The sequence below is a fragment of the Macaca nemestrina genome, chromosome 16, assembly GCF_043159975.1.
Source record: "Macaca nemestrina isolate mMacNem1 chromosome 16, mMacNem.hap1, whole genome shotgun sequence".
Taxonomy (NCBI): Eukaryota; Metazoa; Chordata; class Mammalia; order Primates; family Cercopithecidae; genus Macaca; species Macaca nemestrina.
The window spans coordinates 87880138-87895974 of NC_092140.1; the positions used below are offsets into that span (position 1 = coordinate 87880138).

General features: G+C 36.3%; 1 protein-coding gene across 2 annotated transcripts in view; it reads right to left on the reverse strand.

Moving 5' to 3' along the window:
- LOC105491762 (FRAS1 related extracellular matrix 2) overlaps window positions 1–15837 on the reverse strand; it is a 223377-nt gene that overhangs the window by 110560 nt on the left and 96980 nt on the right. For both annotated transcript variants that reach the window (XR_011614885.1, XM_071081459.1), the window contains exon 6: window positions 14485–14736. Coding sequence is in view for 1 of the 2 variants with exons in the window: in XM_071081459.1 (XP_070937560.1) it covers window positions 14485–14736 (252 nt within the window). In the remaining variant the exon portion in view is untranslated. The remainder of the gene's footprint in view (window positions 1–14484; window positions 14737–15837) is intronic.

A 15837-nucleotide genomic window follows, 5' to 3' on the forward strand; every position in this document is an offset into this window, starting at 1 on the left:
CAAAACAAGTCTCAACAAATTTTTTAAAAGAAAAATTTCATCAAGTATCTGCTTGGAATAAAATGAGAAATCAACAAACAAGGGACTTTGGAACCTATACAAATACATGAAAATCAAACAACATGCTTCTGAATGACCATTGCAAGGAAATAATTAAGACAAGAAAAACAATTTCTTGAAACAAATAAAAATGAAAATACATAAACTGTGATACAGCAAAAGCAGCGCTAAGAGGGAAGTTCATAACAATAAATGCCTACATCAAAAATGTAGCAATACTTCAAATAAACAACATAATGATGCACCTCGGGAAACCAAAAAGCAAGAACAAACCAAACCTCAAATTCGTAGAAGGAAAGAAATAATAAAGATCAGAACAGAACTGAAGAAAACAGAGACTAAACACACACACACACACACACACACACACACACACGATCTGTGAAACAAAAAATTGGTTCTTTGAAAAGCTAAACCAAATTGATAAACCTCTAGATAGATTAACCAACAACAGATAGAAGACCCAAATAAACAAAATCAGAAAGGAAGAAGGAAACATTGCAACTGACATGACAGAAATACAAATGACCATCAGAGACTATTATGAACAACTACAGACTAACAAACAAACTGGAAAACCTAGAGGAAATGGATAAATTCCTGAAAACATACAACCTACCAGGATTAAGTCAGAAAGAAATAGAAAATCTGAACAGTTCAATAATGTGTGGCAAGATTGAATCAGTAATAAAAAGTCTCCCAACAAAGAAAAGTTTAGGACTTAATAAATTCACTGCAGAATTCTACCAAATGTAAAAAGAAGAACTTAATAGTAATTCTTCTAAAACTAGTATGGAATATTGATAAAGAAGGAATTCTTCCAAAATCACTATCAGGACAGTATTACCCTGATTTCAAAACCAAACAAGGACACAACGACAACAATAACAACAAAACTACAGGACAATATCCTTGATAAACATAGATGCAAAAATTCTCATACTAGCACGTCAAACCGCACATCAAAAAGATAATACACCGTGATCAAGTGAGATTTAAAACAAGGTTGCAAGGATGGTTCAACATATGCAGATCAATAATCATGATACATCACATCAACAGAATGAAAGACATAAACCATATAATCATCTCAATAGACACAGAAAAGGCATTCGAGAAAATTAAGCTTCCCATCATAATAAAAATGCTCAACAGACTAGGAATGGAAGAAACTTACTTCAAAGTAATAAAGGCCATATATGAAAAACCCACAGCTAGCATCATGTTCAACAGGAAGAAGCTGAAAGCCTTTCCTCTAAGATAAAGATCAAGATAAGGATGCCTGCTTTCACCACTCCTATTCAACAAACTACTGAAAGTCCTACCCAGAGCAATCAGGCAAGAGAAAGAAAGAAAAGGAATTCAAATGCGAAGAAAAGTAAGTCACATTGTCCCTATATTCTTTTTTTTTTTTTTGAGGTGGAGTCTCGCTCTGTCGCCCAGGCTGGAGTGCAGTGGCACGATATCGGCTCACTGCAAGCTCCACCTCTCGGGTTCACGCCATTCTCCCGCCTCAGCCTCCGAGTAGCTGGGACTACAGGCGCCCGCCACCACGCCCGGCTAGTTTTTTGTATTTTTAGTAGAGACGGGGTTTCATCATGTTAGCCAGGATGGTCTCGATCTCCTGACCTCGTGATCCACCCGCCTCGGCCTCCCAAAGTGCTGGGATTACAGGCTTGAGCCACCGCGCCCGGCCAAATTGTCCCTATATTCTGATGACGTTATTTTATATCTAGAAAACCCAAAGACTAATGTTGCTGGCTAAATTGGATATCTATATGCAGAAGAATGAAACTGGACCCCTATCTCTCACCATATACAAAAATCAACTCAAGATGGATTAAAGAATAAAATATAAGACTACTATAAAACTATAAAAACTAAAAACTACTATGAAACTGTAAAACTACTAGGAAAAATGGGGTAAAACTTGGGAACATTTGTCTAGGCAAAGATTTTACAGCTAAAACTTCAAAAGCACAGACAGTGAAATGAAAATAGACAAATGAGGCTAAATTAAATGAAAAAGCCTCTGCACATCAAAGGAAATGATCGACAGAGTGAAGGGATAAACTATTGAATGGGAGAAAATATTTGCAAACTATTTATCTGACAAGGAAGTAAAATTTAAAATATACATGATGTTCAAACAACTCAGCAGTTTAAAAAAAAATACAAATAATCCCATTAAAAACCAGGATAAGGAGATGATAGACATTTCTCAAAAAAAGACATAGATAGCCAATAGGTATATGAAAAAATGCCCAACATCACTAAGCATCAGGGAAATATAAACCAGAATCACAATGAGACAGCATCTTACCCCAGTTAGACTGGCTAATATTAAAAAGACAAAAAATAACAGAAACAGGTGAGGATTCAGACAAAAGAAAACTCACCCCCCTCTTTGTGAAAATGTAAATTAGTACAATCACCATAAAAAACAGTGTGGTAAGCTGGGTGAGGTGGCTTACACCTTTAATACCAGTGCTTTTGAAGGTAAGGTGGGAGGACTGCTTGAGTTAGGAGTTCTAGATCAGCCTGGGCAACATAGAGAGACCTCCATCTCTACAAAAAATTTAAAGAAAACAGCCAGGTGTGGTAGTGTGCACCTGTAGTCCTAACTACTCTGGAGGCTGAGGCAGGAAGATTGCTTGAGTCCAAGAGTTCAAGACTGCAGCTATCATCGCACAACTGCACCCCAGCTTGTGAAACATAGCAAAACTCTACCTCAAAAAAACAAAACAAAAAAAACAAAAACAGAAACAACAAAAAACCCAGAAAAAAACAGTATAGAAATTTTTCAAAAAACTAAAAATAGAACTACCATACTATCCAGCAATCCTAGCACTAGGTATTTATCAAAAGGAAAAGAAACCTATATATCAAAGGAATACCTGCACTTGTGTGTTCATTGCAGAACTATTTATAATAGCAAATATATGGAATCATCCTAAGTGTCCAATGACAGATGAATAAAGAAACTATCATGTATACACACAATGGAATACTATCTGGCCACCAAAAAGAACGAAATCACGTCATTTTTCAGCAACATGGTTGGAACTGGAGGTTATTATGTTAAGTGACATAAGCCAGGCATGGAAAGACAGATGCTGTATGTCCTCCCTTGTAAGTGGGAGCTGAAGAAATCGATCCCCATTGAGATAGAGAATAGAATGACAGACACCAGAGGCTGGGAAGGGTATGTGGATGGGAGTGGGGATAAAGAGAGGTGTGTTTGTGAGTACAAACGTGCAATTATAGAACAAATTAGCCCCAATATTTGATTGTAGACTTGGGTGACTATAGTTAGCAATGATGTATTGTATATTTCAAAGTAGCTGAAAGAGGGGACTAGAGATGTTACCAACACACAGAAATGATAAATACTCAAGGTGATGAATACCCCCCAAATATCCTGATCTGATCATTGCACATTCTATGCATGTAACAAATATTCACATGTACCTTATAAATATGCACATTTTTTGTATCAGTAAAAAAAAAAATTTTTTTTTAAAGTTACAAGGGATTCATTTATCTTTAGTCAGGGAATAGTTGTTTGGTTGATTCCTCATCTAGTATACCTATTACCACAGAACAGAACACAGCAATCAGAAAAAAAAAAAAAATGTTGGAAATCCATATGGGACACTTCATCCAGGGTGTACAAAAGGCTTGAACATTTTCCCTACTCCAACTGTATAATTTTTAGTGACCGAAATATTGGCTACCCTCAGAAACATCTCCTTTTTGACCAGTGTTGATCTATATTTGTTTGGACCATTTTTTTCTAGATTCTAGAAGGGAGACTGATTTCCTCCCTTCAGTGAGGTCATTAGATAATACTTATATTTTAATCCCTTTGAGGAGATTCAGGATTCATTACAGCCTAGTGGTAACGCACATGTTATCTGAGGTAAACAGACCTAAATTTAGGACACATATTCAACACTTCACATTTGTGTGATCTTAAGCAATTTTCTCCAAGTCTCAATTTTTCCATCCATCAAATGGAGATGATACTTACACCTATATCATAAAGTTGCTCTGAGGTTTAACTGGATTATTCATGTAAAGTCCTTAGTACATAGTAAAGTGGTCAAAAGTGGCAGCTGTTAGTATTGTGTGTGTATTATTGCATATGAATGAAATTTGACTTTCTCCCCACTGAACTTGGCATTCTTCTCTCCATGTTGAACTGATGAAACTGCACAGACAGTACTGTATAGCTGGCAAAGTTTTTACCACGTGTAAACAATGTGCATGACAGGCAAAACATCAAGATGTCAATTTCTAAAAAAAAAATGAAGAAAACACAGGTAAAACTAGTATCCCCATTTTAAACCCATGGAAACTGAAGCTTAGACATTAATAAAATTTGACCAAAAAGCTAGTAAGATATGAAGTATACCAACAAAGGTGGTCAAAAAGCAAATTCCTCTAAAATAAAGTTCATCTTTCTTATTATTTCAAAAATTGGTGAAATATTTGCACGTGGGAAAGAAAAATACACCAAATAAGCTGGTTAAAATCTTTTAGTAAGCAACAGTAATAAACAATGACATAGCTTGTCACATGCTGAATAGTGCAGATTTAGGCATGTTTTATAAAACTCAGACACTGAGATGTGTTTGGTTCTTAGATTCTTTTTAGCACCTTCTTTGCTGGGATGGTCATACCCTTAATACTGACTATTCTATTCATCATTTCTCATTTTCTGCTCAGCATACAAGAAGTCTATCACTTTCTTTTAAATGAGAATTGGTGTAAATCCATCCATATTATAAATCATACGAGGTCCACTTTTGCATGTCTCTTAATTTTATCTTTTCCTAAGATTTTTGTCATTATCCAAAGAGAGAACTTGTCACAATGCCTCTAGCACAGAACTGTCTACTGCAGAATTCCTAATCAGGCCTATATCTTCAGTTGCCTATTTGATATCCCACACTTTGAAGTCAAGCAGGCATTTCTTTCATACTAGCATGCCTTAAATAATTTCATTGTTCTTTATTCCTAAGCCCACTCTACCCTTATTCTCCCCATCTCAGTGAACTGTACCACTCTTAACCCAAGAGCTCTAATTAGAAAACAAAGCATCATCCTTCAGTCTTTCCTGTCCAATCAATTACCACGGCATGCCCATTCTTCCTCAGCACTATCTCTCAGATGCCATCTGGTCTCTGCATCCTCCTACAACCACCCTGTTCAGGCCACTGTAACTGATCATCTGTGTTGCTCCAACAGCCACCTGAGCTCTTCAATCTTTTCTTTGCATTGCAGCGAGAGCAGAATGATATTTCCAAAATAGAAATCTAATTTTGTCATTTTACCTAAAACTTTTTAGGTGTCACCTATTTCTATTGCAAGAATGAAACACAACTCCTTTATATGGCCACAGGGCCCTATAAGATTGACTCCTTGCCCTCCTCTCCAAACTCTTGTTATTCACTCATTTGAGCTCTAGTTTTTTGCTGTATCCAAGCTTTCAGTTCCATGGAGGCATCCCATCCACTTAGCCAGCGCACTTGTGAATTTCTCACTTACTTCACACTTTCCTTGCCTCTTCACTGGGATACCTTGGTATCACCTGCAAAGTTCAGCTAGAACATAATATTTTTAAAGAAGTTTTTTCTGAACCTGGTTTGGGAAGGATGTTCTTGTCTTAGTAGAGCACTTATCACATTTATTTTATGCTTGTCTGTTCACTTATCTGTGTACCCCCAAAGTCTGAAAGGTCCATGAATTAAGAGGCCATGGTTCTCTTGTTTGCTGTTGTGTCCTCAGCACCTAGCCAAGTGCAGGCACACAGGTGCTCAATTCACAGTTTTTGCATGAATGAGTGATATAAAATTATCAAAAAATATTTATTGTGAAATAAATCTTTATTAAACTGCAATTCAACATTATCTAGATTCCATCTCATGATTTACTCCAACTAGGAAATCTTTCAAGTGGCAGGTTTCTTCTTTCAAAGAAAAATTTATGCTGTACATTATGAAGTCAAAAACTTCACAGTGTGAATTTATTTCAAATGGAGGGCACCGCTGTATTTGCTTATATTTAATCATTTGATTTCAGCCAAATTTATCGTCTACTTTGCTTTATCGTATCCTTAAAAACCTTGCTATAGTGCCTCCTACATTACAGGACTGCAATGAAAATGGAATGATTAAAAAAAATCCCAAATCAAAGTGTTTTGCATAAATGCATGAATATTAGCTGCCTATAGTTGCAAATGTTGTAGTTTCCCCTTATCTGTGGAGGATACATTTCAAGACGCCCCAGTGGATGACTGAGGACACAGATAGTACCAAACCCTGTAAATACTAATAAATACATACATATAATAAGGTTTAATTTATAAATTTGGCATAGTAAGAGATTAACAACAATTAATAATAAATAACATAGAATAATTAACAACATATTAAAATAAAAGTTATGGAAATGTGGTCTCTCTCTCTCAAAATATCTTATTGTTCTCTACTGTAGTAACTAATAGCATGAAAAGGAAACTGCTGACAAGGAGGGGACAACTGTAAACACTCCAGAGACATTTTGATTCATGGAAAAATTGAAGGGACTTTTTTTTATATATTTTTTGAGACCGAGTCTTGGTCTGTCGCCCAGGCTGGAATGTGGTGGCGTGATCTCAGCTCACTGCAACCTCTGCCTCCCAGGTTCAAGCAATTCTCCTGCCTCAGCCTCCTGAGTAGCTGGGATTACAGGCACCCGCCACCACACCTGGCTAAGTTTTTTGCGTTTTTAGTAGAGATGCAGTTTCACCATGTTGGACAGGCTGGTCTCAAACTCCTGACCTCCAGTGATCTGTCTGCCTCGGCCTCCCAAAGTACTGGGATTACAGGTGTGAGTCACTGTGTCTGGCCTGAAGGGACATTTTTGTTTTCATGGTTCTCTTTGTATTATTTGTGTTAAGTATATGGTAGATGTGGTGATTTCCAACGACAAACAATAAGGACTTCCCATTAAATGACAAAAAATAGGTTTTGCTACAGAATGATAAAAAGTAGATGAAGACATGAGGGAAGAAAGATACTACTGGCAAAGTGCACTCACTCTTTACTTGAAGATACTTTCTGGCATTGAAAGTCCAAGAAAGTGGTAAGATAGAAGCCAAATGAAATAAATATGTTGCTTTTAGCTTTCTGTGCTTGATAGGGCTTGGCTCTGTGTCCCTACCCAAATCTCATCTTGAATTGTACTAATCCCCATGTGACAAGGGCAGGACCAGGTGGAGACAATTGAATCAAGGGGACAGTTTCCCCGTACTGTTCTTGTGAGAGTGAATGAGTTCTCAGGAGATCTGATGGTTTTATAAGGGATTTCCCCCTTCGCTTGGCTCTCACCCTCTCCTGCTGCCCTGGGAGGAGCTGCCTTCTGCCATGATTGTCCTCCCCAGCCATGTGGAACTGTGAGTCAATTAAACTTCTTTTCTTTATAAATTACCCAGTTTCAGTTATTTCTTCATAGCAGTGTGAGAACTGACTAATACAATGCTTTTTGTACTTTTGCATTTATTCTTCATACATGCACTTTTAGGGAAGGTGGCCAAGGTAAGAAAGGGGTGAATAATCAAGATACATGAGAGGTTTTTAAGAAGCAAATTCACATGTGGAAACTGAGTTCCTTGATCTCTCACTTGACCCAATCCTGGCCTAGATTCTTTTTACCTTAGACACCAAAATAGCATATTGACGAGGAGAGCGTTTTTCAGATGCTTTCTATTAAAACATATATTTTTAAACGTGTTGTTGAAGAAGTACTGGATCTATTTTATTCACTGGTTCCAAATTAAATGTGTTGCCTTTCCCCCTTCATTTAATCTCAGTCACTAGCAATCCTTGATGATATATGAGAAAAAACTCTTTCAGTCATCACCCAGTTTTTCCTGCTTTGCCAAGTGCTCTTGTCCTTTTCACATGGGAGCTTGGTTTACAATGGTAATTTTCTGTGCCCCCGACACCTTAATGATAAGATTTCATCTATATGAATGATGCATTGTGGGAAACAATACAATGGGATTAATTAAAATAAGACTTCAAATAATCTATTTTGGGCTTGACTTGGATATGTTTCAGTACAATAAAAGAAAAATGAGATTTGCATAATAATTAAATCATTTTGCCAAAAAGGTCATGTCTAGAAATTAAAGTTTTTAAGAGCAACTTATCTCACAAAATATTAGCTTGGTGCAAAAGTAATTGCTGTTTTTGCCATTACTTTCAATGTATTGAAATTATTTGTATTATTTGTGTTAAGTATATGGTAGATGTCGTGATTTCCAGTGACATTGAAAGTAATGGCAAAAACAGCAATTACTTTTGTACCAACCTAATAAAAAGTGTAGGTGCCCCATCTTTGACTCACCGTGGTATTCCTGACATGAGAACTGATTGTGCAAATGGTAATCTAGTTTAGAAAAGAGTAGTCCATAAGCACCACTGCAGAAAACACTTCTGGACACATGTTATCTTCACTCAATAAAAGCTTTTCTAGTGAATTACAACAGCAGTATTTTGAAGGGCATACTTGAAAACCTTCCTTTCACAAACTCTGCAAATATAACAGAAACTCTTTAAATGGAGGTTTTATAATAAAGAAAGAAATACTCTTACAAGACAGAATTGAAAAAAAACCCAGAGTACTAGTTAAATGAACTAATACTGAGTGGGTTACATTTGATTGCCCATCCAGGGACAGGTGATACAAAGTGGAAATTTGAAACTGAAACCCCAAGAATCAAGTCTGGACACCAGAGGACATGTGTGAGTTAGAATAAAAATCCGTCCTCTTATGGAGCTTGTTGTTTCTGCCTACATTCTGAATGGGGAAAAATGTCTCAATAGGCCTCTCTAATATACAGGTTGGGGGTCCTAATTCATATTATTTGGCATTGGAGCTCCTCAAATAAAAAAAAAATTATATAGAAATTGACCCTAGCAAATATAAAAGCAAAACTGCTCTCAGGGTTTAATCCCTGAACTAGGATTGTATAGGCTTTCTGCATATAAAGTCCCATTGAAAGACAATTCATAAGACAAAATTATTATATGCATGGAAATGTTATACCATAAGCAAGAAGCAGTTGAAGCAAAAAACATAAGATCTGGACCTTAGATCTTCGGTAATAAAACTGTGCAACAAAGATTATAAAATAAGTATCTAAATTATTAAATATGTAAAAAAGAAACTATATGAAGAAAAAAAATAAAGCATGATAGAAAGCCAAAGATAAATATATGGAAAAACTCCACACAGATCTTCTCAAAATGCAAGTATAGTTATCAAAATAAATCTCAGTGGATGAGTTAAGTAGCAAATACATATAGAGAGAGAATTAGCCAACTAGAAGATGAGTCTGAGGGAAGAACAGAAATTAATAAAATAGGAAATAAAAAGAATAGAAGTTTCCAAAAGAAAAGTCAGAACCAAACATAGCTTAAAAAAAATCATATAAAATATACAAACTTCTGGAAAGATAAATTGAAAGAGAAAAGGAAAAGAGAGACAGAGAGGATAGAAGAACATCATTAGTAATAAAATGGAGACATAAAAAGACATGCAATAAAGACTTTTAAGAATTTTATGATAATTATAATAAATTTACACTATTATTTTGAAAATATAGATAATACATACAACTTTCTTAGGAAAAAAATACAGTAATAAAACTTAAGAAGAAATAACCATTTAAGAAAGCCAAACGGCCAAAATCTAGCTACATATATACAGGCAGATTTATAATTTTACCAAACCTACAAAATTAAATTATCTCAATCTTATTTGAAGTTTACAGATTAAAGAAACAAGAAAGATAGTACCTCAACTCAATTAATGAAGTCATTATAAACTTGATTCTATAAACAAACACATTTAAAGCCCCATATACATGCAAAAATACTAAAATGAAACCTGCTTTTTTTTTTGAGACGGAGTCTCGCTCTGTCGCCCAGGCTGGAGTGCAGTGGCCGGATCTCGGCTCACTGCAAGCTCCGCCTCCCGGGTTCACGCCATTCTCCTGTCTCAGCCTCCCAAGTAGCCGGGACTACAGGCGCCCACCACCGCGCCTGGCTAATTTTTTTGTATTTTTTTAGTAGAGACGGGGTTTCACTGTGGTCTGGATCTCCTGACCTCGTGATCTGCCTGCCTTGGCCTCCCAAAGTGCTGGGATTACAGGCGTGAGCCACCGCGCCCGGCCCTAAAATTAAATATTCTGAAATTTAATCCAGCAATTTATAAAATTATGTCATGAACAAGTAAGTTTCTTCAAGCATATATGAGTGGCTTAACACTAGTAAATCTAAAAATGCAATTAATTACACTAACAGATTGAAGGAAAAGATTATGTAATATGTTCAATAAATGCAGAAATTTTTATAATGTTTAATACTTATTCCTGATAAAATCTCTTCTCAAACTAAATGTTTTCTTAACCTGATAAAATGTTACTAGAATCTTATAGTATATATTATTTTAAACGGGGGACCATTATAAGATTTTCCTTTTCAATGAGAAAAAGACAAAAATGCCTGCTCTACTGCTTCCATCCAACATTATACTAATGGGCACAATATGACAAAATAAATATGAAAAATGATGTTAAGAATTGTCAAAGAAAAGACAAACTGTGATGAGTGAATGAAAAGAAATGATTGAGCTCTAAGTGCAGGGCAGGTCCTAGGGACTGTAAGTCAATATTGTCAATTCTATAAAGGGTTGACATTCGATATCGTAGCCATTTCTTAAGTAACAGAAGATCTTCTGAGAGTATTTTTCACTAAAGTGCTATAAATCATCATTTAGTCAGGTAGTCTCTGAAACACTCAACCAACAGGATTCTTTGGGGACGCAACAGTGCATAAGGTACAGTATTAATAGATAAACCACCCCAAACTTATGTCTTACTAAATTTCTTATTGAATGGAATACTAAACTGGGTAACTGCAACTTTAATCTCAGAGTGAAGATTAAGCCTCAAGGTGAGCTTGTGCCATCTGCTATGTTAAGCAGTCCAAGGAAGAATTCCTTCTGGTAGGTCATAATGATCTCACTGCAAGCTTCTGAAGACTTGAAAATATAGCACTCAAAGAGCTGTAAACTGGGTTTATTTTGCTAGTGCTATTTCAAGTAACTGTAAAGAAAGAAAATAACCCTCTAAATGAGTGCCAGCATATGAAAGATGTGGTTTATCCACAGTAGAGGCCCTAATGGGCTTGTCTCATCTCCTCTTTTCAGTACTGTCCTTTTCTTTCTTCTTTAGATATGATGCGCCTTCATTTTCTCTCTTAATTGCTTGGTTTGTCCTGTTCTTACTCCTCAGTCTGTCTTTGATTTGCTCTCATGAGACCCACCCTCCCTGTGTGCCATCTCCTTTGTTCCTCCTCTTTTCTTTCTCCTTTTCGTTACCCTGTGACTGGAATGACCGTTGCATTTTTAAGAAAATAATTGCAATATTTGTTGAATAACATGACTAAATATTGCTCTTAATTAGGAAATAACTTTAATCTTTCTAGACTTCTTAATCATTACACTACCAGAAGAGATTAAACCACACTTACTTATTTTTTTCTTTTTAGTGCATTACTGGCTTTTGATTGGGTAAAGTGGAAAGTGCCTATCTTCCTGATGATGGTAAAGTTTGCTGTCAACACTTTTGGGTTTTGTGCTGAGAAAAGGTGTGGTAGGAGGTTAGGAAAGGTTAAACTGGTGGCAATGGAAACCAAGGTATGGGTAGGATGAGATATGAGGCTGCGGGACCTGTGAGAAGTTTATTATAATCTACATCTGAGATGAAAAGGGTCTGTCTAAACTATAGTAGTGATGTTAGAAGTGGAAGGTAAATGACAGATGGGAGAAAGCAGAGCAGTATGCACAGGACTTTTGATTTACTGAATAGTGGTTGAGTGAATGAAGAAGGAGTGGCAATAATCACCAAAACCATTCCTGACAAACTGCTGGTCTAATGTCTGCATGGTACTCAGTAGCCTCAAAATCAAAGTCCATGGCACCCAGATTTACCAGCCCTGTGTTCTGGGGTAAATAATTTTCTGGGCTTTCACTACCCCACTTATAATGCCACTTGCCCTGTCTACATCAGTGAACTGTGAAGCTCTGATAAGACACTGACAATAGTAAAATGTTCTATGAATATTATATGATGGGATCGTACCAATGGTTCCTCAACTTCATTACCACTAGAGACACGTTTTAAAGGCTGAGTGATAGCATGGAAAGGTTGTGATTTGGGGGCCATGATACTGACTTTGCTGTGGACTAGCTTCATAAGTTCAAGTTAATCAACAAGTCTCTCTAAGTCTCAGTCTTGGCATCTGTAAAATAGGGATAATGGCATCATCCTTCATTTTGCAGATTTAGAGATACATTTGTGAAAATGCCTGGCACTTAATAAATAAGTGTTTTTTTTTCTGTACTTTTATGTTTTTTTTCTGCATGTGCATCCCATATCAATCCATACAGGAAAGATTTTATTTTTTGCCAACAAAACAAACTGAACTAAAGTAAACATGAATTGCGTTTTATATTTTTAAATTAGACCTACCTCTTTCTACCTGTAACAATTGATGGATTATCTAAAGAGCAGATAGGCATTTAGCATGGACTATTAGATTTTTTGGACTGTATTCAAAATATTGGCTCTTTCTTTAAGATAAAATAAAATTTCTGTACTTTAAATACAGAATAGAACTTTTTATTATACTGATAAATTAAGGCAGCAGTTACAAATATTAGAGCAGCTTATACTTACAGGGTATTATATAAATTTAAGGTAGAATCAAGACTTTCAATACCTCTTGATAAAATAATTCCTAATTTTTAGTGTTTTCAAACATTTTCAGTAAATACACAGATGTTGTTATATATTTTACAGAATTGTTAGGATGATAAAGCACAATGATATACAAAGGTAGCAGAAGCTGGGAAGGGAGGAGAGATGGGGGGTCAGGGAAGAGATTAGGTAAAGGACACAAAATGACAGCTAGATAAGAGGAGCAAGTTCTGGTTTTCTACACCCCTGTAGGATGACTCTAGTTCACAATAATACATTATATAGCTTCAACTAGCTACAAGGATATTGAAAGTTCCCAACACAAAGAAATGATACATGTTTAACATGATGGACATGCTAATTATGTTGATCTGATCACTATTTTATATGTCTAAACATCAATATGTGCCCCATGAATATACATAATTATTTGTCAATTCAGAAAACAAAATAAAATAAACCAAAAACAATTTAAAAACCAAAATAAGCTAAACCAAACACAAATGGCAGAAACTAGAAGAAATTTTAACAACATACAGTAAAAGGTATAATATCTATTATTCTCACAGCTACTATAAATCAGTAAGAAAATCAATTTGTATATAGACAATTCAAAGAAATACGAAGATCCAATAAACCTATGCAAAGGTCTTTTTAAAAAAATGTACAGAGGAGCCAGTACCCGTGCCTGGCACAGAGTATAGGCTCATAAGACACATTACCACGTTCACCTGTCACGTGCTTTGCCATTAAACTATCAAAGACCTTTTCTGGTAGATTATTTTCAACTTCCTAAGTTTGATCTTTTGACTGTCTTCCAGCTTCTTTCCAAACTGAAAGAATCATCCCCCAGTGTCTTCCTCTTTCACCTACCAGGAGGAAAATTTCAAGGGGGAAAGAAAACCAGCCCAGGGTTAGGGAGTCCCATCTCTCAGTTTACTGCTCTCTGCTTTACTTACAACAGTACTCGCAATCTTTCCTTTTGCTCTCTCTATCCACATAAAAAAGTACAAACTGTTTCTTGAACTGGGGAGATTAAGATCCTTTTGCTCCCTTCTCTATTTCTACTTCACAACAATTTAGTTTCTCTGGGGAAGAATGATCTAGGATATTCCCTCCCTCCTATTTTGGGGCAGAGTGGCTTGTAGGACTTAATTTTCCATGTGTTTACTAGTTATTCATTCAACAGCCTTGTCCAACAGGTTTCTTTGAAAAAACAGTTTCAAACACTGAGATTCAAGTTACAAAATATAAGCTTTTAAAAGCAAAACAAAACAAAAAACCAAGAAGGAAATAAATTAGATTTCAATTCTTCACCACGAAATGTCAAAAGTTTAATCACCTGATGGTAAATGGCATGGTGAAAGAAACTGCACAGGGGAAAAAAACACACACATAGTTGTGACTTTTGCCCTTTAGAAACATTAAATCAAGGAAGACAAACCGACAGATGCAGCCAACTTTGAAACCTAATCGGATGAAAAAACCAAACATAAAATAAATGTGTATATTATCATTGTTTTAAATTCCCATTTTTTCTGTCTAGAAAGTTGTTCCTCATGTTGTTCTTCCTGGCAAGAAGAATTTTCAAGTAAATTAGTACTCACCATCATCTTTGTCAGGAACGATTGTAACCTGAGCCCCTGGGAACTCTGATCCGATTCTCCCCCCCATGGGCATACTCAGAAGGACATGGAAGGTTTCCTCCTCCTCGTACAAGGAGTCATCAATTACGACTATCCGACACAGTTTCTCCCGTTCATCTTTGTCAAAGTGGACAACACTGGTGTGGTCCTCAGGCCTGGATATGTAATCAGAGTAAGACAACACGGAAGTCGGCACAGTTCCAGTTGCTGTTCCTGGAAGCAGAGAGAATTCAAAAGATTTTTCTGCTGAACATAAGACAAAGATATTTTCATACACAGCATTTTAATGGTCAGTTGTAGACATGAACACCCCTAGAATTGCAATAGTAACTACATACTGTTATGTATGTAGTAACTACATACTGTTCTAGTATCATGAGTTAACTTGAGAGTGACCTCAAACCTATATACCTATAAGGAATATTACATTTCAAGTGTTCTCTCCTGTCTTTCCTGTCAGTGGACTTTAGATCAACACAGTGTTACAGATTAATAGCCCCTACTATTCAAAAGCTTACTATGCACAGGCAAAGTGCCAAGTGCTTCACATACTTGTCTCCTTAATCCTCTCAACCACTCTACCCGGCTTTACACATTTGGTAACTGAGGTTTTCAGAAGTTGAACCACTTGGTCTGGGACCCAGAGTCCAAGGCTGGTCCTGAAGTTGGTTTTTTTTTTTTTTTTTTTGAGTCGGATTTTCGCTCTGTTGCTCAGGCTGGAATGCAATGGCGTGATCTTCGCTCACTGCAACCTCCACCTCCCAGGTTCAAGCAATTCTTCTGCCTTAGCCTCCTGAGTAGCTGGGATTACAGGCGCATGCGCGCCACCATGCCCAGTTAATTTTTGTATTTTTAGTAGAGGCGGGGTTTCACCATGTCGATCAGACTGGTTGTGAACTCCAGACCTTGTGGTCCACCTGACTTGGCCTCCCAAAGCGCTGGGATTACAGGCATGAGCCACCGAGCCCGGACTCTGAAGTTGGCTTTTAATCACTCTTCTGTACTGCCTTTCAAATCATATATCCACGAATGAAAATTTTAGCAAAAGTCTACTCTGATATCAGTATATATAACCATTGGTTTTGCATTTTTAGAAAATCTGCTTATTTCCTAGAAAGGTATTTAGTATATTAGTGAATATTATGTATTAATTTTAATTTTGTATTATATAAAATCACCTTCCATAGGATATTTGCTCATGAGCTAAACAAACATTTTGATATTTCTTTGAAATGAGTTTCAAACTGGTTTTAATTAGTTTCTTTTCCTTGGGCATGCATCATTTTGGCTCTTTTTTTTTTTTTTTTTTAATAG